Source organism: Podarcis tiliguerta (genome assembly GCF_965153285.1).
Source record: "Podarcis tiliguerta genome assembly, chromosome: 10".
Taxonomy (NCBI): Eukaryota; Metazoa; Chordata; class Lepidosauria; order Squamata; family Lacertidae; genus Podarcis; species Podarcis tiliguerta.
The window spans coordinates 46,204,684-46,228,797 of NC_139543.1; the positions used below are offsets into that span (position 1 = coordinate 46,204,684).

The window sequence follows — 24,114 nt, forward strand, 5'->3', positions numbered from 1 at the left end:
CCACAGAGAAAGCAACTGTACCAAAATGAATTATTGTCAAAAGAATACATGGCTGCATGGGCGTAGCCAGGATTTTTGTTGGGGCGGGGGACAGAAGCTCAGTTTGCTATGTATTTTTATTGATTTAGGTGGGGTGCAGATGCCCCTCTCTGCTCCCCTCCTTGGCTATGCTCATGCATGGATGTATGGAAACATGAAGCATTAAATGTAGCTCATGAATGAGGTTTATTTATTTATTTTTAGTATTTTAAATCAAGTTTCTAATTCTCTTACAGTAAAGAAGCCGAGTATGTGTATCTGGAGGGTAAATGCTTAGAAATGAGGAGGATTCCGGCAGGCAAAGAGTGTTGGCACTTTACTCATCGCTGGTCTCGTTCCTTTCCTGTTCCTCTGTCATTCATCACAACAACCTATCTTCCTCTGCAAAGTTAATTGTTCCAAACCTCCTTCCTCTGTCTGTTACAAAAATAAATAAGAAAAATTGCACCGGTTCCCGAATTCTGATTCAGTCAATCGTATGACTTCACACTTGGGTATCCAAAGTGTGAGATGATCTACTTAAAGATAAACGAACAAGCCCAAGCTCATTAAAAAAAATAAAATAGAAACAATTTTATTAATGTTATATTATTACAATTTGTAGTCAGGGTCCAAGCTTCTTTCTAACACCCTGTGATATAAATCCAGATCTGGTATATATATTGAATGTCGAGAAGGCATAAATTGAGCCCAGTCCAATGTGCCTCCTTGCTTTGGCCTGGGGATCAGTGTAAGAATTCATGACCTTTTCTTTTTTTGCAAAAGTTTTGAATAGGGTTTCTTTCAGACGTTGTGTATTCTGTGGAAGCTGATCACAAGGGTGGGATATGGTACCAAGCACAGTTTAACAAGCAAATTTTAAAAATTCCTTAAGGCCATAAAGAAATATTGGAATGAGTGAAAAATATAGGATGACATCTCAAGAGGTCAGGGTGGGACTGATGCAGCGAGCAGGTTTTCATGGCACAGAATTAGGATTGCCTCGATGCAGAAATAGGGTGTCTTTTTGTGACACAAGCTACACTCAGCTGAAGTTATCGGCTCCCCTTTTGCCATTGATCTTTCTGGTGCGTTGACTGGAACAAAGCAAAGTTTAAAAACCTGCTCAGTCCTGAAGCTCAGTGGGTGACCTTGGATCAGCTACGCTCCCTCAGATGACCTACCTCACAGGGTTGTTGTGAGAATAAAACAGGGAAAGGGTAGAACTGCATATACCATGAACTCCTTGAAGGAAACGTGGGGTATAATTGTAATAATAAATCAATAAACAAAGTAAGTTGCCCTGGGAATGTCCTCTTCAGTTTGTCTTATTTTATTCCTTCTCATATCTACTTTCCTGTGTGTTTGTTTAACATGGGAGACCCACTGGGACAAGGGAAGCCTAAAACAAGAGGCAAATGGATATATCTATCACACTGTGGGGGGTATAAATAAATTATTATTATTATTATTATTATTATTATTATTATTGCAGTCATAATCTGCCTTGCTGCTCTCTTTTATCAAACATTGTGCTTATGTGATAAGAGAGAGGTTAAAAAGATAAAACAACTACTGACCACTTTCCCTTTCTTTTGCAGCTTTGAGCAAAAACACTGTGGAGGTTTCAGTAAAAACACTGCAGGGGTGAAGGTGGGAACACAACTTACGAAACAATGTAGTTTGAAAACGTTAGAAAGATTTAATAAAAACTATGTGTAGAAACTATGTGGGGACGCAGGTGGCGCTGTGGGTAAAAGCCTCAGTGCCTAGGGCTTGCCGATCGAAAGGTCGGCGGTTCGCATCCCCGCGGCGGGGTGCGCTCCCGTTGCTCGGTCCCAGCGCCTGCCAACCTAACGGTTTGAAAGCACCTCCAGGTGCAAGTAGATAAATAGGGACCGCTTACTGGCAGGAAGGTAAACGGCGTTTCCGTGTGCTGCGCTGGCTCGCCAGATGCGGCTTTGTCACGCTGGCCACGTGACCCGGAAGTGTCTCCAGACAGCGCTGGCCCCCGGCCTCTTAAGTGAGATGGGCGCACAACCCTAGAGTCTGTCAAGACTGGCCCGTACGGGCAGGGGTACCTTTACCTTTTAGCTTTACCTATGTGTAGAAAGAAAAGGTAAGGAAATGTGTTCCTTTTTCTAGTGAGCTATGGCTGGGGAAAAACAATCCACCATCTGGAGCTCAGTACTGCAAACGAGAGGGAGAAAAAGCTAAGGAGGAATCTAAGCGAGAGGGTTCTTCCTGAAATAGCTTTGTGCACAGAAATCAATTGAAGAACAAGAGTATGACGATACCCTTGTTAAAACAAGCACTGAGGGAGCTGGATATGGTGCTCCTATTGCAAGTGATATAAACTCTAAGGCAGAAGTTTCACAAATGGGAGATATTTATAGAAAACACTCAGAGGGAAAAGAGGATGTCAAGAAAAGTGAGAGTGCTGCGAAGTCTGCATAAGAAGATGGTATTGTGCCTGACTTGAATTATAGTGAACCTGCTACGTTTTGAGAGATGCTACTGAGATTGCAAAGGAGCTAAAAATACTACCAAACTTTGAGACAGAACAAGTTAGAAAAAGGAGAAAGAAATGGAAGTTTGAGGGTGAGGCCTAAGAAGATGCACCACAAGATCCAAAACAGAAATTCAAAGTAGGTTTCTGCTATACTGTCTTAGACATGGCCATAACAATCTGTTGCCGAGAGAGTCCAATGTTATTCCCTATTTGGTTTCGTATATGTTATATAAAGTATCAACAAAAAAATCTATTGAAAATGTACTGTATTTTTTGCTCTATAAGACTCACTTTTTCCCTCCTAAAAAGTAAGGGGAAATGTGTGTGCGTCTTATGGAGCGAATGCAGGCTGCGCAGCTATCCCAGAAGCCAGAACAGCAAGAGGGATTGCTGCTTTCACTGTGCAGCAGTCCCTCTTGCTGTTCTGGCTTCTGAGATTCAGAATATTTTTTTTTTATTGTTTTCCTCCTCCAAAAACTAGGTGCGTCTTGTGGTCTGGTGCGTCTTATAGAGCGAAAAATACGGTACTTAAGGTCTGCAAGAATTTGGAAAAATTACTGATGCACAATGGAAACAATGATATTGATGTGGAAGGTCTGTGCTGTGAACTTCTATCTACAACTCGAAGATTTCCACAGTCCATGTGGCCACAATGAGTACTTCTCTTCATACTACAACAAAAACACCTGTATAATGTGCCCAATGTTTCTGTTGCTTTAAGGATCCTGCTTATACTTCCAGTGTCAGTGGCAAGTAGTGAACAGTTTCTTAAAGCCCAAGCTTATTAAAAAGTTACATAACTCAACAATATTGCAAAAGAGGCTACTTGGCTTAGCAACTATATTAACTGAATATGCCCAAGCAATAGCACTTGACCTGACGGCATTGGTGACAAAATCTGCAAAGGAGAAGGCACTCAAAGGGAGGTTTCGATGTGCCTGAAACTGAAACTTTTAAGAGACTTAAATGTTGTGAACTCACAGGTCACAAAATCATTCATAATGATTTGCCTGTTAAAACATTTTCTTTTGCATTTGAGAAAGATAATCAAAGACTGCTGTATTTTTTATTCTTGAAATTTAAAATAAATGTGGCAGTTTTGATGGGATGGGGGCTGATGGAAGTAGTTAGCCTTGCCTATGGCACAGAACAGCATGGTACTGGTACCCTTCAACTGGTGCCAAGCAGCAAATCCAACCATTCCATGGTTCCCGCTGCCTTAGCTCTTCTGTTTAAAACCTAGCAACAGAAATAACTGTGTGCAGGTCTAACATCTGCATCAGTCAGGATGAAGTGGTAAGAACGGACAGTACCAGTTCAGACTAGTATGGTCAGGTGAAAAACAGGACAGGTTTTAATAGCTGTGTAGAAGTGGGAATTTCAAAAGTGTAGCTTGTCCTGCAAGCTTCAGCTCTATGGCCTTTCTCTACCAGTCAGCCTGGGGTCAGCAAAGTTTTCCAGCAGGGGGCCAGTCCACCATCCCTCAGACCTTATGGGGGGGCCAGTCTATATTTTGAATTTTTTAAAAAATGAACGAATTCCTATGCCCCACAAATAACCCAGAGATGCATTTTAAATAAAAGGACACATTCTACTCATGTAAAAACATGCTGATTTCCGGACCATCCGTGGGCTGGATTTAGAAGGTGATTGGGCCAGATCCGGTCCCCAGGCCTTAGTTTATCTACCCATGGCCTAAACTTAGTGGTTTGATGCAGAAACAGCTTCATCTTGGTACCAGACACCTTCAGTTTGGGGAAAGAGGCACCCAGGTGTTGTGCTTTGAATCACATCATGGGAGAGAGTCCTCCTTTTATATTATCTTTGCTTCTCTTTTATCTCTAGGGAAATTCCAGCCAGGTTAGCCATTAACTAGGCCTTGCCATATCTTATCTTCCTCAAGCTGGGAGAGGGGGAGTGGAATTGCTACAGAATGAAAACCCTTGACAGGTTGTGTCCTTCATGCAATCATCTGCCACAGGCAGCATCTAGCAAACATCTGATGAAGCCCAGAAATTGCTGTGACCTGGAGCATTGCAGGCACTCAAGTGTGTCTCGCACTTTCACATCAATTCATTTCAGTTTGGCCTTCTGCATCTAGAAGCGAATCTTTGCACATTACCAGCCCACATAATACTTGTTCCTCTGAGGACTGCAAACTTAATTCTCCCCCCCCCCCCCAAATAATATGTTTTAAAAAATCAGCACTGAATACATACCGTTGAACTGTTCTACAAATACACATATTGGGCCAAGCTGGTGGTGGGCCTGAAATGGGATTGTGAATTATCTGTGTTTGTGAATCTTTTTAAATGCATCTCCTCCCTTTTAAACTCACGGATTCAGGAAGTCAGGGTAACAAACACAAAGGCTGAGGCCTGCGAAAGATGCTTTTCAAGGGGGCTGCTAACATTTGTGAACTAGGTTGGCTATAAGGCAAAAAGAAGTTGAGAATTCTGGGGCCTGTGTTGCTGCAAGAAAGAAGAATGCTTCTTCTGTGGTTCTGAGTATTTGGGCAACTAACCTCTGATGCATCATGTAGACTCACAACCAAAGAACGCTGTCCAATCAGACTCTTCCTAGGAGTCTGGTAAAATGATTAGTCACTCATTCACCCCCAGTCTCATCACCATTTTAATAGCCTAAGGAAGGAGACTTCAGTTGTTAGGAAACTGCAGGAGGAACTCTGAATGGGTGTGATATGTTCGTGTAGGGTGCATGGGTGGGTCTTGCAACCAAGGACCCTTATTCTAGATCCCTAAAGTTGTCCCACTCTCAAGGGGGGAAAAAAGACTACCACATCACCAGTCAGTATATAATATATGTGTATAAAAATTGTAATATTGAGAACAGTAATAAGTGCAAGGAATACATAGAAGGGGGGAATCTTTGGTTTGAAGCTTATCAGATAAACCAGAAAGATCTTGGAGAGATGTTTGTCAAGAGCAAGCAACACAAGGTCTCCTCTCTGCTTCTCTATAACATATAGGAAAATGGCCAGGAAGCTATGGAAGCTCCAATGGATGACTGGCTTTTCACACACCGTCAATCCCTTGGGGCATGGGTTGCCAACATGACACCCATGGACCCACACCCACCCACCGACACATTCACTGACACCCACAAGGTTCTGTTTCCCTGCCTGCTGAAATTAAGCCAATGGAAATGCTTTTCCCCAAGGCTAATTGTGGTGGTTTGTGACATCACCACCACCACCAAAAGGCTACAAACACAGCTGTACCACAATTAGGCTTCGAAGATTCATATTTCCCCCCTTTTGCTATTATATTATGGGTTTTTATGTTGTAAACCGCCCTGTGGTGTGCTGATGAAGGGAGGTATAAACATTTAATTAATAATACAGTTGCCTAATCGTTGTGGTGGGAAAGCGATCATCCTGATTATTGGAGCTTGGGGAGGGAAGGTTAACTCTTGCCTCCCCATCCTCACTCTCCAGTAAGATTACATCCACTGGGGTTGCAAAAGGAAGCAACACCCCCCCCCCCAAGTCTAATTGCTGGCAGAGGGGGGAGTTTGCATGTGTGTGTAGTTGCCATGTATTTATGTGTGCTTGGTTTTGGTGCGAGCATGGTGCCTTGCAGCAACACTTTTCTCTGGTTTGCCCACAGGCTGGGGGGGGGGGGAGTTGGTGATCCCTTCTTTAGGCCTAAACCAGTCATGTTCTTAAATGTGCCGTTGCATTTAACATGCTCATTGTTTTATATATATATATATGTAGAGAGAGAGAGAGAGAATGCAATTAGCAGCTGTGGTGTGTGTCTGATAACTACAGTGGTGCCTCGCAAGGCAAAATTAATTCGTTCTGCGAGTTTTTTTGTCTTGTGAATTTTTCGTCTTGCGAAGCATGGTTTCCCATAGGAAATGCATTGACGGTTTCCCATAGGAATGCATTGACGGTTTTAAGAAAAAGGCGCAAGACGTTTTCGTCTTGCGAAGCAAGCCATAGGGAAATTCATCTTGCGAAGCAACTCAAAAAACAAAAAACTCTTTCGTCTTGCGAGGCATTCGTCTTGCAAGGTACCACTATACTGGGACAACAGCAGGCAGAGTAGAGGAGAGTAGCTCTTTCTTTCCTTGCTGTTGTCCTGACAAAAAAATCCTTTGAAACTGCTGTTTGCCTTGGGAGCAAACCTTCCTTTGACTACAAGGGCTGTAGCTCAGTGTGAAAATTCATATGCAGGGGTTCTAGGTTCAAGCCCTGGCATTCCCAGGAAGTGCCGAGAAACACCAAATGAAACTCTGGAGAGCCACTACCCATCAGTGGAGATAATACTGAGATTGGTGGGCCAATTATCTGACAGTATAAGGCAGCTTCCTTTTTTAAAAAGTGCATGTTAAATGCAAAGGTACATCTAGTCTGGCTGTTAGATTTAACCCAGTGCTTCCTACAACCCAGCAGTAACCACCAGGATGACCAGCCCTGGAATCCCAGTGTGAGCCGAGTATTGAATCTCCCCACAAATGCCATTTACGTATAACTGCAACTGCAACTCTTCAAGTTCCTCAGGCCGCCAGTGGGTTGAGGTCAGCAAGTCAAAACCCACGGGAGTGAGGAACAGCCGTTGGCGAAGCCTTCCTCCACAGTGCTTGTCTATTATATTCCTGCTGTTACTTCCTGCTTTCCTCTCCCTGCTCCTGCCACATAGATCTCGTTGGCAGTTTTTGCAGGAATGGGCTTCCTCCAGCCACTGCCAGCTCGTCGAACAATCAGAGTGCTGTGAGGGACAAGTTGTGTGACCTCATCCCCCAGAAATCTCTGCCTTGGCACAAAAACCTCTCTGTGTGTGTGTCGGGGAAAACGGGCTCATTCCAGAGAAGCTGCAATGCCAAGAGGCATCTAAACCAGAGGACACGTGGAGCGCTGTGATCCAACACCCCTTGCTGAGCAGAGACACCAGGAAGGAGAGGAAAGGACAGACACGGGTTCCCCAAGCCCTTGGAGAAACTGTGTGCTCTAATCATTAACGCTCTTAGACAGAACTAGCTGTATACAAACAGTATACAATACTGGACCTTGCTGGACAGAATTGTGGAGAAAAGACTTCCTGAAGGGTGTATATGTTATGGGAAAGAAAAGACTCCTTTGCTTTATCTGTCCCTCCCAAACACTGGGTAGAAGGGCAGTGAGACCCTACTCTGGACTGGTGTTTGCTTGAGTCAACCGAGCTAGACACCAAGAGAACAAACTTTATGGAATCTTTTTGCAGTAACAGGGTCAGGGAGGGAGAGGAACAAAAATGCATCTTCTTGGGTCTTTCTAAACATGATTTCTATGGGAAATCATGTTGTGTGATGCATTCTGATTCTTACTGGCAGCCATATCAGATGCTGTACAATGACTTCTTCCTCATGGCTGGTATGTCCTCTGGATACCAAGCGTTTGCTCTTTGGCATCCGCCTCATCCCTTTTGTTTATCATCTAAATAGTTTCTTGAGAGCAGAGTGATTTGACCACAGAAAAATGCAGACAGGGCTGGGAAAAGGCTGTGTATGAGTATCTCCTAAAATATGCAGAGTGGGGGGCAAGGGGAGAGTTGGACTTAGGAGACTGATTCTTATGTTGTTACTATGCTAGGAGAAGATCACAACAACCCCCAGCCTTTTTTGTGACGACCTCTTCAAAATGTGCCTCATGAGAGGATTCAGAGTGACCCACCTCATGTTTCACATGAGGTGTTTGCCCGCCAAAAGCATCCCTATGTGTAATTTACCAGCTCAAAGAGAAGGCTTGACCATATTCACTCTTTCTGGGGTGGGAAATTGTTGCTGTGGAAGAATATTTCCCGTGAGGTACATTTCAAATGTACTTCTCCCCACTTTGTTAGTGAAACTTGAAGTGGGGTACAGTCTTTGAGGACTCGATAATGCCGTTATGCTTGTCTGAATAGCCCCTGAGGCCACATCTTTGAGGACAGGGATGGGGAAAACCAGATGTTTTTAGATTCCATCTCCCATCATCCTGCTCATTGGCCATGTTGGCTAAGGCTGGTGAGAATTTGGTTCCAACATCTGGAGCGCCACATGTTCCCCATGTGGGACAAGTTAGGCATGTTAAGGCAGACTGAGGGGCTCCACCCAGCTATACCCTGAGAAGTGCTTTTCTTCCAGAACAAGCAGCCTGTGGGTGAGCTACCACAATGGCAGTGAGGCTGTGAGTGCTGGGGACACAGTTAAAAAACAACAACAGGTATGGCTTATGGGCCTTACATGCCCTATTCCTGCTCTAGGAGACCCAGGGAGCAGGGTGGAAAGTCTCCCTCTGTCTCCCATTTTGTGAATTGGATTACTACACTTGCACAAAATGGAGGACCCTGAACTCAATTCCTGTGCAATCCCTGGAAGCAGGGTGAATAACAACTTCATAGATAGGCTTCCCTGGAATGAGCTCAGAGTGATACCTCAAAGAAGACCAAAATGTACATTTCCTCACTAAAATGCAAAAGGAAGGATAAACAGACCAGGTCCAATCCAGGTTTCAGTAAATGAAGAAATGGATGGAGCACCAAACAGCCAATTTGAGGTCAAATCCAATCCAAGTCTGGTGTTCCTTATAAGCAGAGGAGAGAGGACATCTTGGATAGTTTGATGTTCGAATATCGGACTGGAAGATTAGTGACTGTGATCTTTACCTCAAGCAGAAGACATAAGTATTTCCTGATAGGTGAATAATGTTGCATTGGGACTGAAGGAAGCCTAGCATCTTGTGGCTTTTCCTGTTCCACCTAGACCTCAGGTTTGCTCCTTTTTCAAAAAACTTCCCTTCTTATAATTGTTTGACAGTGGTGTACAGGGTCTCCTTGGTTTCCCCCCTCTTTCCTTAAGGATAAATTCTTTTTACCGGGCCATGGAGGGGTCATGCCACAATTTTCAGTGACAGAATCAGTCAGCCAATGGGGTTAAAGGGAAATGTGAACTCATTAACACCTGTAAATGCTGGCTGCATCACAGAGCCATGACCTCAATGAAAGAGCCAACAAAGGCTGGCCGTCTCCTTTGTATGGTTCTGCTTTACTTCTGTCCCTTTCTTTAGACCACCAAAGCCAGAAGGAGGAGCAGGAGAGCAAAGCAGGTAATGGAGCTCCCTCCTTCACCGGCCTATCACCATCTAGAACATCTCCAAAGAAGGCTAACCCTGTGAGTTCACACACCAGTCGGCCTGCAAGGTGCATAGTTCCCTTTAACACTGGTCTCTCCTGGGAGTGTGATGGGAGGTCACAAGAGAGCATCTACAGTTGTTCAAACCTTAACTTCATCGTCCTCCTCATCAACATAGTCAAAGGAATCACTGTGCCTCTCCCTAGCAATGCTTGCTCCATCTCTGTAGAACTCTTCTTCCTCCTCCTCCTCCTCCTCGTCTTCCTCCTCCTCTACTCTGTGGTGCCATCTGGCCTTGCGTTCCTGCTGTTCAGCCTTCAGTCGCCACATGTTGGCTTCTGGGCTTTCCCACGAGGCTTGGTTTCTTGGCTCTTCTCGCTGCTGCAGGCTGCGGTAGGAAGCTAAAACCTGGGCTGCCCGGTTGAATTCTCTTGCTTCCATGTCACAGCCATTCTGGTGCTCTTGCCAGTGGGTTTCTTTCGGCACTGCTCCCAGCTCGGAGGGCTTTCCCCTAGAGCAGGGCGACCCTTCCTGCGATGACTCTCTGGAATGAAAATCCCCATTGGCACAAACGGATTGCACCAGTGGTGAACTGGCCTCAGAGCGAACCCAAAAGCTGGATGCAGTTTTGCTCTCTTCACTTTTAGCATGAAGAGACCCTGGTCTCCAGGGCAATGAGTCCTCCCCACTGGTGTCCTCTGGGCAAAGTGGTGAGGCAGTGCAGGCTGAAATTTTGCCCTCCCCTCTTTCCTCCTCTTCCGTGTTGCTGCGGCCGTGATCTCCCGGGAAGCTGATGACATGGAGGAGTTCACTCATCAGGGAGGGGCCAAGGTCAAGGTCGAGGCGAAAAGACAGCAAGGAGTCTGAGCGATTCAGCGCTGATTCGGCACGGTGGGAGCTTTCCTGGGTCTTCTCTGAGCGAGGAACACGAGGGATGGTGCAGAATCCAGATTCCACTCCTGAAAAGACAGTGAAAGCAATGGTCAGAACAAAGCATGGGAGAACCTGTCCTTTGCTGTACACAGGAGAGCACAGGGCAGCCTTCTCCAGTGTGATGCCCTTCAGATGTTTTCGAACGCAACACCCATCACCCCCACATCCATTAGGATGGGAATTGTAATCTAACAACTTCTAGGGAGAATCAGGTTGGGGAAGGCTGGTGTAGGATTGCAATCCTCTTATCCATATATGAAGCAAAACATATGGATGGGTCAGCATTAGTCTCCAGGTATCCCAGGGAAAGGGAAAGCTGTTTTGTGTGGCCCAATCCTTCTTTTTAAAACCATGCGAGTCTCTGTCCCTCACAATTGGAGAGATGTTAACAGATGTGATAGCAAAAGAAGGGTGAAAACTAAGTGTGTCAGAATGAAGACCACATTTATTACATTTGACAACTGATATGGCTTCTAAGACGTAGTTTTGCTGCTTTTCAAGTGCTTAGTCAAGGTTTCTTTGCATCAGAGGATGGCAATTTCAGGATGAGGTTATCGCAGAAGGAGCGCACTGTGTCAAGCTAATGTTGATTCACATTTGCTATGCTCATGCACGTTGTGTTAATAGCATGCAACTAAAATATGCAAATTAGCCACAGCTCAGTGGCTTATGAGCTATTTCCAATGAGCAGCTCTCGATGCTAAGAGCAAATGGTTCATCCCTGAGCTCACCCGGTATCCTCCCTTCCTCCAACAGAGTCTCTATCAGATGTAGAGAGTAGAGGAAATATGTGACATCTCAGTATGAGAATGGCACACCGCTTTTCTTCCTTGTCTTTTCCATCCTCTGTCAAATAAAGCTCAGTGGCCTGAGCTTCCCAAACTTTCGAAAACCAGGGCAGAGGGTGTTTTTCCACCTTGGAGTCACAATGTGCTTTCACAAAAACACATCATTTACTCAGTCAGCTCCCAGAACGGTAGGAGGAAGGTGTTTACCTTGGAGTTAGGGGGCAGGCTAGTTAATACTTTGCCTTTGCCCAATCAGTCATGGCTCAGGGGTGAAATACCAAGATTTGGGGGTAAGAAGGATGCTTCTTACATCACCCCAAACCAAGGGTATCCAAGGTGGTTCCCTCCAGCTGTTGCTGGACTCCATCTCCCATAAACTCCACCCACTGGCCATGCTGGCTGGGGCTGATGGGAGCTGCGAGTCCAACCACAGCATTGGCAACCCCTGCCTCTATGCCTGTCAGCTGTAGGGTGGGCTGTGTACCCTTATCAGGATATTATCACTTTCCATACAGAGGCAGAAAGAGGGGGATCGATGCTGCCTTGCCTGATCCATTGGGCATAAACTGATGGGCGATCCAATAACTGCCTAATAACTCAAGGCACTCTCCAGTCCCTCTCAAGTGCTACAAGAAGTAGTGTGGGGCTCATTGGTTTAAAGATACTTTGATGTAGATGCTGATCACTTTTAAGTTAATAGCGTTTGTGAATAACCTTTAGTCTTTTGTGTACACCGTTATGATAAGAGCAGGGCGAATTCTGCACCAGGGACATTTGGCCTGAGTGATGAAATCGTAGGGTTGGCTGCGCCGCAAATAAATAGCAAGCAATGGGATTGCAGGCTTGATTGCACTGCAATATTAGCTGGATGAATTGGAGAGAATGGGGAACCAGGTCTACATTTGAATGACTGACCCAGGCTTCTCCTTTACTCATAAAGCTGGAATTAATCTGGGTGAAAAGAAAAGGCGATATAAAGAAATCTGGGGGCGGAAGGATGTGTATGCGGCAACTGCTGCATGGCTTGCAATGTTCGACAGAGGGCAGCGTTGCCCTGCTCTCCGCCTTGATGAAAGCCAGGCAGGCGCCAGCAATGCTAGAGGGGGCCAGGCAGCTGGGGAAAAGACATTCTGCAGCAACAGGAGCTCAGAACAGAGACCGTTATTCACCTCCCTGCTAGTCCCACCTCAGTGCAAATGCTGCAGTGTGGACATTTCGTATTGGGCATGCAGAGTCTAGACAGAGCAAGCAGCGTCTCTGTTTAAGCAGTGAAAGTCAAGCTAGCTGCTATGCAAAGCTTTGAGCTCAAATCACCACAGGGCTAGAAGCTTTAGTTATGATGGTTAGTGGAGGGTCTAGGTTCCCCCTTTTAGGTGAACCAGGCAATGCGTTTTGCCAATGGAGAAATGGTTGCCCTATTGCACCCTGTCTGTCTGCTTCTCCCTCCATTCAATACTCTCTGTTCCAGGGCCCATGTTACTGTCACCTTTCCCCCATATCCTCCTCTCTTCCTTTCTCCTCTGCCAAACATGCTGTAAATTCCTTACCCAAAACACACACACAGTCCTATTTCCTAACAGCCGCATGTTCGGCATTTGTTGCCTGAGACAAACATCCAGAGTCGAGACAAAAAAGACAGGCTTTTCCAGAGCTTCTGACAAGGCTGCTCCCAAATTATTTAACTACCACCTTACATGCCCATGACTATCTGACAATACTGGACAAACCAGGAAACCAATGTACAGCCCAATCCTAGGTTATGTGACAGTGAAATTATCTCCACTGCATTTGCACATTTAAGACTTCTAAAACAATTGAGCACAGGACTGAAGCCTTAGATTTATTTCTCCATCTTTTATTTCCTTCTCTTCCACACTTACTAACCCCTAAAGTAATGCCAGTACTGTAAAATACCAGCCAGTTTTGTCTCACTTTTATTTTTTAAAAAAATATTCTGAGCTGAAAAGGCTGTCAGTATGGTTTACATGGGAACAATGACAAGCAAGACTCGTTACATATCTTGATTCCAATCACAAATCGAATATATTTTAAAAGCAAAATCGTTAATGCTATCTTCACTCACACGCACTGCGCACATTCAGCATAAGTTGTGAAAAGCTTTTGCATGCTATGCAAATGATACACACATATGTTCTGTATGCCAGTTGGGGGTAACCTGTCTTTTCCAGAGGTACAATCTGTAAATGTGCAGGGTTTTTCACAAATAACACTGAGCATGCAGATGAGGCAGAAGTGAGGACTAGAGTTTGCAGACTTGAAGGGCTTGCCTGGCCCCTTCCAGGTCGTGGGTGAAAGGCTTGAATCTCCAAGTGGGCAAGGCTGCATTTAATAATAATAATAATAATAATAATAATAATAATAATAATAAATTATTTAGAAGATGAGCTGGCTGCAAATTATAGCATAGACACGCTGTGTGTGTGCATCTGCCCTCCTCTCCTCTCCTCTCCCAATTAACCTCTGTCTCCAGGACCCATCTCCATGACATCACCAAGGGCCACCCTAAGGTCTCTGGTTTGGGCCCTGAAATCTCAGGGTCTGGGATGCTCCTGACCTGACCTGGCAACTCTAGCAAGGACAGCAATAGCACTATCCTCCCCTTAGGATGCTCCATACTGTCGTCATTTGCAGTCAGCAGCAGATGGTGGGGTTGGGTGTTGCTGCTCACCTTACTTCCAGTTGCTTGCATTGCTGCTGCTTACCATAGAGAGGTGAGGCAGTGGCAAGGCCAACATGGTGCAAACACACTGGCAGGGACAATCCAGCACTCCTGCTGGTGTGTTTGCACTACACCCACTTCTCCCCTCCTCCATTACTTCCTGGTAAGCAGCAGCAATGTGACCAATCAGAGGTCAGGTGAGCCATGGTGCCATATGCAACTCTACCTGCTACTGTTCACAGTTCAGCAGACATCAATTATTTTTCTCTCCTGGTCTGCTTGTACATTTTAATCTAATTTGACTTGCTCATGATGTCTGCAAAGCTGATCTTGTTGCTCTTGATTATTTTGCTCTAATTTCTACCAGTTTAGCTCTTGCAAAGTTAAGCTTGCTTATTTGCTAGTAACATGGTAAAGAAAGAAAGAAAGAAAATCAGCAAAGGACTTCAGAGAATAGCACTTTGATCTAAAGTAAACAATGAAGAAACAGATGAGAGAGAAAAGTAATAAGCAAGTCAATAAGCCAGGGTAGTGGAGGTATGCAAGCAAACAAGAAAGAATCAGTAGCTGTTTTATAGAAGACCCTATGCACTGGACTGACCTAATGTTTACTCTGAGGAAAATAAGACGTCTCTGAAACATTAGTCATTCCTGGAAATATCCAGGGCCTTTGCTTTGCTTTCCTGTAATATTCACTAACAGCATGTATATTTGCAATGAGAGATTTACCCTGCCCCTTCTTTTTCTTTTCCCTTGTTTTTCCCCCAAACCATGTTTCCCATCAGTCTTTCAGACTTCTGTGGAGAACTGGGTAGACCAGAAAACATACATAGCTATTTCTAGCCTCTTCTTAATGGTGCCAGGAGTATGTGCAGTGCATTCTGGGATTGCATGACTTGGCAGAAATATCACTGCTTGTACACTGGTGGAAGTATATTGGGAAAGCCATCACAAGGAAATGGATGAGATCTATGGCGCATACTTAAATGCTTTGCTACCATTTGTTTTGGGGGGGGGGATTTATGAAAGCACTCAGAGTCCTGGAGAGCTACGTCCCAACCAAAAACTTTCTATCTCCTTAGCTTTTATTTTATATTATGTTACTCACTTAAAAGTCCTCTAGACCCAAACATATGTACAGTCATGTTTGCCGGTGATGCCCGTGGAACAACTTAAATGCAAGCCTGTCATTTAATGTTGTTTATTGGACACGTTGCAATGACTCAGGAGAAAGTACTGATTTGTTAGTACAGCAAGCTGCAGACTTGTGTTGTAACAAGTAAAACAACTGAAGAAAGGAGATTTAATGGAGCAGATAGAGAAAGAGCAATGAGAAATAGTTGTACTATTATGGAAGAGGCCAAGTTCAGCATGCTGCCCTTAAACATGCACAGCACTCCTAAATAAACAGAAATCTCAAAAGTATTCAGTAAAGAAGCATTTGCATTTGCATATGTGTAGGATTGTTTTGATTGCACACCTAAGAGTGAAGCAAGGCAAACCAATCCACCACCAGATGCCACCTACCATAGCCAGAGAAGCTGTTGGGAGTGCTCTTGAAGGCAAAGGGAACTCCAAAGCCATCGCTCCCGTAGCTTCCTTCATTGAGCTGCGGCAGTGATACGGCGTTCTTGATGATGGGTGAGATGGCAGGGGGTGTAGGAGAGGCCTCGTCCTTGTTCCTGCTTCCTCGGCTCCTTAGTGGGCTCCTCCTCACGTGCCACAGTGTCCGAGCAAAGAAGTTGTTGGGCTTGGCTTCCTCGCCGCCATGGTTCCTGAGGAAGGAAGTGTCCCCAAAGGCATCGCCGCCACGACCCACATGCATGGTATGGCGGAAGTCCCCCAGTGGTGGGCTGATCATGTCCGGGGTCAGCTCCACTTTGAGACGGCGCTTGCTGTGGGAGCCAGACACCCAACCAATCACCGGCAGCTTCCCAAGACTCATCTTCTAGCCCGTTTATCGAAACACTGTCTCAGAAATACAGCGAAGTGCCGTTCAAGAGAGGTGGGCACAACTCTGGAGTTGTGTGTGTCTCAGTGACCTGTCACAGTCCAGGATCCCGCCATCACTTGTCCTTCTGCTTTCTTTCTTGCTTCAGAGGTCTTTCTTCCAGCCTATTCAAGACCAACCTGTTGTGGAACTTCTAGGTTTCCAGCTGGGTGTGGGCACCTGATTTCCACCCACCTCTGTAGATCCCCTAGATAGCGTCTCTTCACAGCTTTAAGTCAGCTACCAGGCTAATTTGTTTCTTCCAGGTTTGGGCCTTCAGGAATGCAGAGAGGATGTGTGTAGACTGGAACCCCTGTCTCTCTCTCTCCTTGGACAGAGGGAGGAGAAGCAGTGATCAAGGAGGCTGTTGTTACACCGGTCGTTGTTCCTGTCTGGCTGGAAGTGTGCAAAGCTGGAGGATTAATGTTAATCCGCTAACTCTTCTTCCGCCTGCTCTTTCTCTCTCCCGGCTTCTCTTATTCCACCTCCCACCGGTATGGGAGCTGGCTAACAGATGGGACAGCAGGTCGCCAGAGCCAGAGTCAAATGCCTTGATCCTGGACTCCTGCTGTAAGAGGTTCTGAAAAAAAGACAGAAAGGAAGGTGAGGCTCCTGAGCTGAGATGGTCTGAAACTGAAAACCTCAGAAGTGAGACTTTGCTCAACTGCTTCTTGTTGACAACTTGTGTAGCAAAAGTGCACTTTTTGCATTGTGCTCTACAGGGCCGATTAAATAGGACTTCTTCTGAGATGCCCCACCAGGTGGGTGAGGTTTTCTGCCTGTTATGCTTTAGTGCTCTCATGGTTTATATTTAGTGCAATATCGTTGGTCAAGCAGTTGTGGAGAAGGCACAAGGTCTTCCAATAAGCAGGCAAGAATAACTTCCCCCCTTATCTCCCCACTCTGCTAGCATGATGGCCAACAAGATAGTCTGAAACAAAATTTGATGGTGGTGGAAGTTGTCCTAATTTATCATATCTGCCTAAGTTTCATTGGTTACCAGTGGTTACCTTTAAAACCTGGCATGGCTTAAGTCCAGGATACCTTAGGGACCATCTCCTTCCATAGCCCCCTGCCTGCTTCTTAAGATCCAGAGAGGCCCTTCTCTGCATCTCATGGAGGGTGGGAAGCCTGCTTCAGTGGGGTGGGAGGGCCTTCCAAAGGAGCAGCACCCAGATGAAGGCACACCTGACCTTGCCCTGCGAAGTGTGGTGGGTTGGCTTCTCCACTCACTTGCTTTTTTACTTCTTGTTGTGCACTCTTATTCTGGCGGGTTCTCACTGCATGTAGCAGATAACACTTTTTTGTTTTGACTTCAACTGTTCACCTTATCTCATTGCCCTGACTTCTTTTTAAAAAACAGAAAACCATAATTTTTAAAATGTTTTGGAAGCAGCTCTGAATGGTATTTTGCTCAGGGTTTGAAATTTCGACAATGACGAAAAGTTCACAGGTTTGACATGTTGCCAGATTTCAGTACAAAATTTCCTTTCATTGAGCTGGCTCCCAAGAAATGCTCTTGTGCCCATTTCTCAGCTGAATACCCTTTTTTAAAAGCCTGTTGACTTGTGCCGGCCCTGCCCTTAGCCTTTCCAGGAGCTCCATCCCACCCCCCTCTCCATTTGTTCCCTCTCTTGCAGATCACCTTGGAAAGCACAGGTGCCAAGGCAGGCTAGAATGCCATGCTCTGTGCCAGGGCCACGTCTCCTTCCCAGCCCTGGCTCTTGTTTGCTCACTCAGGGCCCCTCTTATCTACGCAGCTGGCAAATGAAAGATTAAAAACCTCAAACTGGGATTTATGATAGATGTTGACGGCCCTTCCCCCACCCCAGGAGGGGGAGAAAACAGTGACCCTCTGCCCTTCATCCCTTGGGCAGCCAGTGTCACTTGTCGGTCTACAAAAGGACACAGAAGTGGTGGTCACCCATGGGGGTGAAGGCAGCATGAAAAATTCACAAGATGGATTGCAGTAGTAGTAGTAGTAGTAGTAGTAGTAGTAGTAACAACAACAACAACAACAACAACAACTCCCTCTCCCCAGTGGATTTGCTATTTGCTATTTGCATTCAGTGCCAGCAGTGCTATAGCCTTCTTATTAAATAATGGAAGGAGTTAGTCTTAAGCACATGGTGCTGCCTTCTGCCTGAGACCTTCTTCTACCATGTGCACTCTCCAATAAACTATGGCTTCCATCACTATGGAAGGAATAGCTTGCTTGCCTTTACTGATAACTTTGTACCCACACCCCACCTGAGCTCCATGCAGCCTTAGACATCTTTGGAGCAGCGCCCAAACTCAGAATGGGGCAGGGAGAGAGAAAGAAAGAAAGAATGAATGATGGATGGATGAAGAAGAAAGAGGAATGAATGAAGTGAGAGAGATAATGGGTGTTGTGTGTGTGGAGAGAGACTGAATGGATGATACATGACTTATGAGGAGACAGGTAGAGAGAGAGAAGTGATGTTCATTTCTTTTTCTTTTTAATCCACCTGTCACCACCTCCCAACCACCTTCCCCCAAGGGAATATGGCTCTTAACCCTGAAAAGGTTGTTCACCCTGCATTTTGGGAGACATATTCTCCAGCATCAGGGAATGGAGCAGAACCCTCCATGTCAAGAGCCAAAGTGTTGTAACGCTTCAGGGGCAGGAGAAGATGGCTGGCTCTCCCCACTCCCCCCTGCCCAATCTGGGAGGTAATACATGTGCTTTATTCAAACATACTCTCTCACACACATGACAGGAGCTAGTGAGGAATGCAAGATGCAGTGTTTATTTATTTTTTAATATGTGTAGCCCACCTTCCTTTTTTCAAAAAAGAAATCCAGGACAAATAGATAATATGTATCAATAATAATCAAATATAAAAATAATATTTTTTTTGAAAAATCATCAGAAGTACTAGCAGTTTTGCCACCTTCTTTATGGCAAGAGCCTCCTATCTTTAACAGCTGCAGGGGCCAAAATTCAATAGGTATAGTTTTATCCAAGAACAGAGATGCAGTAGTTGAATTCTTCCCATCATGCAGCTGTTAAAGGCCCCAAAGCCCTGCCAGTAACAAATAGTGGCAACCTAAAATACAGTTATTGTAAATAACAGTTGCCAACTTTTTTCTGGCAGTGTTTCTGTACATTTCACAGCTGCACAACAAGCACAAATTCAAGAGTCCCAGGCTTTTCTTATCAACGTATCTCCACGCTGAGAATATTTCCAGCTGGATTTTCTGTGTGTCATGCAGCTATGAAAGGCACAGGAGCCCTTTCAGGAAAAAAAGAAGGGACTGTTGATGAAAAATTATCTTGCTTTTAATTCTCCCATTCCTTATACACCACATAGATACAATCCACTGCCTAGAGCAGCCTTCATAAATCTGGTGCTGGTGTTTTAGACTACAACTGCCATTATCCCAGACCTTTGGCCACGTTAGCTGGGACTGATGGGAGCTGGTGTACAAAACATCTGGAAGGCACCAGGTTCAGGAATGATGGAGTCTAGAGCCATCAGTGGACCACATTGCCTGAAAAGCTCCAGAAGAAGGGGATGCATTCCTGAGCCTTGTTTCCTCTGGAGCCTTCTCTCTTTGCAGGCTACAAGCAGAAACTGGGAATGTACAGAATTGTAATATACACCATTTTAAGAAAAATATGTGCTGGTTAAGGTAGACACATGGAGTGACCAGAACCAAGGGAGAACGGGATCTCCTGTAACTTTGACAACAGTGAAGAAAACGTAATTTTTGCAGCTGGTCTTGTCACAGTGTGGCATGTTTGAGAAAAGATGCACCTGCTGCAATTTCCTGTTCTACAAACTATTATCAAGTACAAAGCACCAGGCATCTCTTGCATCCAGTCAGTCTAGAGCTGCCCATTCAGGCTTTTCGTTACGTCACATTCAAGCGCAGCCAGTGAGCAGGCCTGAATGTACTGTAGTTGGCAGATACTATATTTTTATTACATCATGCTGATCAACATGGCAGCTTTTGCAGGAAGCTGGGTGTGTATGTTCTCATTTCTTGCACAGTAGCCTAAACATGTTCATGGGATATCTCTACAACTGTACAGTCAGGATAAGCACTGACTCTTCTGTCCTCTCCCTTTCCCTCCAGGTCCCTCATACTTCAGTCCATTAGTGAGTTTGAGTGTAGGAACCTATTCATTTTATTTGTGTACAATGGCCTTGTTGACACATCACATTAAACCATGGTTTAACACTGAGGGTGAACATCTAGGAGGTCACAGCTTCCCTATCCCTGGTCTAGAGTGTTGGGCTAGGAGGCCTGCATTCCTAGTGAAGCTCAGTGGGTGACCTTAGTCCAGTCACTTTCTCTCAACCAAACCTACCTCACAGGGTTGTTGTGAGGGGAAGTACCTTGTAAGCCAATAAATAATTCCTGACACATACAACAAGCTCAAACTCTAACTCTGAGTCCTTGCTGCCCCGGGTGGCAAATGCCAAGCAGTGCCCTTCCCCTGCAGCCAGAAGGCCTTGGTGTAATGCCCAAACCACAATGTGCCACTGGCTCCACAGAGCTCCTTATCTTCCATCTTTGGCTCTGCTCCCTCTTTCGTTCTTTCTCCTTCCAGCCAACCTAGGCTGCTGCTGCTGAGACTACCAAATTAGTCTGGAACGAAAACAACAAAAATCTTTCCCACTCACTAGAATTCACAGGCCAAACATCCAGTTATGCCTTTGTTTGAGGAAAGCTCTCGTGGTCAACAGATGAACAATGGCTTTTGTTCTGCTCCTCAGTCTATGTATTTCATCTGTCACATGTGCAGTGGACTCCTAAGCGTATTTACTTGGCTCGTCCAAATGAGTTCAACAGTTGCATACTCCCAAATATGGGTGGATAGGATTGCAGCCATTGCTTTACAGCATTTGCCACCCTGGCCATCTGTCTAGAACAGGCTTTCCCAGCCTGGGGCCCTCCAGATGTTTTGGGCCACTACTCCCTGCATGCCCCTGCTGATGGGAGTTGTAGTCCAACGTATCTGTATGACATCAGGTTGGCACAGGTGCTTTCCCCCTACTTTTCTAGTATCTCTCAGGTTGGATACCCAGCTTTACTTCACCCCAGTCCTGCCTATTATAAGAACCCCAAAGAAAGAAGAGAGTGAACAACATGAAATGGCCACCATCTTCATGATGCCTCTTATTTTAGGGGATTCTTCTGGCTTGCTGTTGTGCAGCCCACCATAACTTAATCAATGTATCATGTTAGTTGCCCATTAGGCTTTCAGTTTTGACCCGGTAAAGTTCAAAGAGGTCACCAGAGATAGTTCTCTTCCAAATAAGAGTGAAAGGGAACCGATCCAGATGTCTCCTTGCTTGGAGCAGCTAGAACCCAAATGGGCTTCCCTAAAGGTAGGCACACCAAAAGCAGAAAGAGATGGTTCAAGGTGGTCTGAGAACAGAACTAGAACTGTTTGGAGTCACACTTTTGAGCGCAATGAGTCCTTGCCCATTTCCCCTTGCTAGGCAACACTTAAAGCCGTATCAGCTGAGCCATGTGGAACTGGAACCAGCAAAAGTCTAGAAGATCCTTCCGCTGGAGACAGTTTTCCTGCCCAGATCGGGAGAATAGTCTGGAAGGTCAACCTCATAAGCCTTGAAAACAAAGTGACGTGTGTGTGTGTGTGTGTTTATCTGATCTTAAATGTCAAAGTACTTCAGATGCACCTGATGAAGTGAACAGTAGTCACGAAAACTTACGCCATAATACATTTGTTAGTTTTTAAGGAGCCACAAGACTTTGATCAAAGTACTTCCTAGATACTTCACATATACACACTCTCTCCCCCCCCCCCCCGTAATTCCCTTTCCTGTCTGAAAAAGCAAAGTGGCCTGCTTAACCCTTCAAAGAAAAGATGATCCAAACTACTTTCACCTGGCGCATGCACATCACAACTTCTGCTTTGGTGACCATTTTCCTCTGTGACATGGCTCCCTCTTGACTCCTTAGACCTTTCTCAACCCTGCTATCTCTTCTTCCCTCTCTGCTCATTCCTCCCCATCTACAAATCCCCTTTCAACTTACTTACATTTCTCTTTTCTCTGACATTGTCTCTCCCCTTCTTCCAGTGCCCATCCCGCAAACAACTTGCTTTCCATTTCTCCTCCTGGCCTCTTTAAATTCACATTTTCCTATTACAGCTTCCCTCCGTTATTCCCTGCTTCTCATATGATGATGATAAGGATTTTATTAGCAGTTGCCATAGAGCTCTATTTCCTTTAAGGCCCCCGATGTCACTCCCCACCCCACAGCTCCACTTTCCCCTTGCCAGCCCAGTCTGCCTCACACCCCTCATGTGTGACACGCATACAAATACCAAAAACTTTTGGACTTTACCTTATCTTGAGGGGACAAAAAAAGAGAAGACTTTCTGGGGAGCTTGGATTATTTTTTTCCGCCACAGCAAACTTGCCGGCACGCCCACAACACGGGGAAAGCGGTCCCCCCTCGCCCCACACAGCCTGGTGAGGGATGCCAGTGACGTGAGAGACCCACAAATCCTTCGCCCTCCGTTCCCTCACCGCGGGCATCCAGCACTGGAGCCGCTGGAGGAGGCACGAGAGGGATGTGGAGAGCGCGGGGCGGAGTTTCAGCCCGCCCTGACCAATCCGGAGCCGTCAGGGAACGAAGTCCGGAGGAATGGATTTCAAAAGTCCGGCCAGGGGGGAAATTCAGGAACTCCTGAGCCCCATCCTCCCCCCCCCCCGTCTTTCCACATGAGACTTCCGCCTCACGAAGCGTCTGGCATTCTGGCTGCTCCCCCCTCGCGAAGTGGAATGGAGGGCCAGCCTCTTCCCGCGCGCTCCCAACAAGACCTTCTTTTCGCCCAAAACTCGAGGGGGGAAACTAGACGGTGCGCCACGCGCGCAAAGAGCAGCAGCGCGCATGGGACGTGAGAGCGTGGGTCGCAGGCAGTGGCGCAGCGGGGTCCTTTTCGACACCCACCGTCCTTATTTTATGGGAGGGAGGGATCCAAGCGCATACCGGAGAGTCCGCGCGCCATCGAAGTGTCTTCAAGCGCTCTGTTGCCCTAGCGTGACAAATCCATTTTGACTTCTTGTGCTTAGGATAGGAAAGCGCCGGGGGTTGCACTGAAAAATGTGGGATCAGGGGTGCCAACTTGAATAAAATATGGTGGGGAGGCAAGTAGGCCCTGCCCAGCATAATTAATCGCATGACGTGGTGTGTGTGCACCATTTGAACGGCAATGTCCATCAACTTGGGGGGGGGGGGCGGGCGCTGGACCCACCTCAAATATTTTTAGGGGCCCCCAAAGAGACCTTGAACGCTAGAAGTTGGCTCCTATGCATGGGATGCACCAGCAAGTAAAGGGAAGGCATAGATAAACAACAGCCCGGAAACAAATCAGGATGAATGTGTAACCAGCCCACAATCAAATCAGAACAAATGCTCAAAGAAGGCCAGGCATCACCTAGCTTCTGTGTAAACTTTGGGCAAGCAAATCAGAATGAATGCTCAATAAGCCTTACACTGCGGACCTTCAGCTGTGCAGCACACAGTAAACTCTTGTCTTGTCACCTCTCCTCCCTACCTTTCCATCCTTTACAGTTGAGTCTATATTGGCCATGCTGACTGGGGCTAATGGGAGCTGGGCTCCACCACCTTTGGAGGGCCACAAGTTCCACATCCCTGCTGTAGTGAGTCTAGTTACTTCCAGAACAGATTGTCATAATGAGCTCCGGATGGGACTGCCCTTTGGTTCAGAATGCAGCTACCAGGTTTCAGTCTGGAGTCAGTAGATGAGATAATACTACAACTATTCTCTTCTAGCAAAACTGGTTAGCAAGTTGTTTCTGGACTCGGTTCAACCCAAACACAGATCTTTGCTATCTTGTCCTTGATTCTTTTCTAACACCGGCATCCTGTACAGGCATTTTAAGGTAGTTCAGAAAACATACTTTCCGCTGCAAGTCTTATCCTGGAAATATGCAGATCCTACCATGGTACGACCAGGTTCCATGTGCAAAAACAGTTTGCTAAGTCTTGAGATAAAGTTCCCTGGCCAAACACACCCATGCAGTGACTCCTGGTAAGTTCATGGGAG

General features: G+C 45.9%; 1 protein-coding gene and 1 long non-coding RNA gene across 4 annotated transcripts; both read right to left on the reverse strand.

The window, feature by feature from the left end:
• Positions 1–208: 208 nt before the first annotated feature.
• Positions 209–2,790, reverse strand: LOC310658647. The gene is made up of 2 exons (XR_014502403.1): positions 2,119–2,790; positions 209–1,730 (listed from the first exon to the last, which is right to left on the reverse strand). It is a non-coding gene; the product is annotated as an uncharacterized lncRNA (long non-coding RNA).
• A 2,548-nt stretch (positions 2,791–5,338) lies between these two features.
• CDC42EP1 (CDC42 effector protein 1) lies at positions 5,339–22,593 on the reverse strand. 3 transcript variants are annotated; one of them, XM_083400819.1, is made up of 4 exons: positions 22,386–22,593; positions 15,575–16,617; positions 6,576–10,605; positions 5,339–6,317 (listed from the first exon to the last, which is right to left on the reverse strand). In XM_083400819.1, the coding sequence occupies exons 2-3, from the start codon at positions 15,990–15,992 to the stop codon at positions 9,788–9,790; spliced, it is 1,236 nt and encodes a 411-aa protein (XP_083256945.1). In that variant the 5' UTR covers positions 15,993–16,617; positions 22,386–22,593; the 3' UTR covers positions 5,339–6,317; positions 6,576–9,787. The 3 variants fall into 3 exon arrangements, with proteins under 3 accessions (XP_083256945.1, XP_083256946.1, XP_083256947.1); XM_083400820.1 differs by having other exon boundaries at positions 5,339–6,329; positions 6,587–10,605; positions 22,386–22,585; XM_083400821.1 differs by having other exon boundaries at positions 5,339–6,186; positions 6,581–10,605; positions 22,386–22,585.
• Between the last annotated feature and the right edge of the window lie 1,521 nt (positions 22,594–24,114).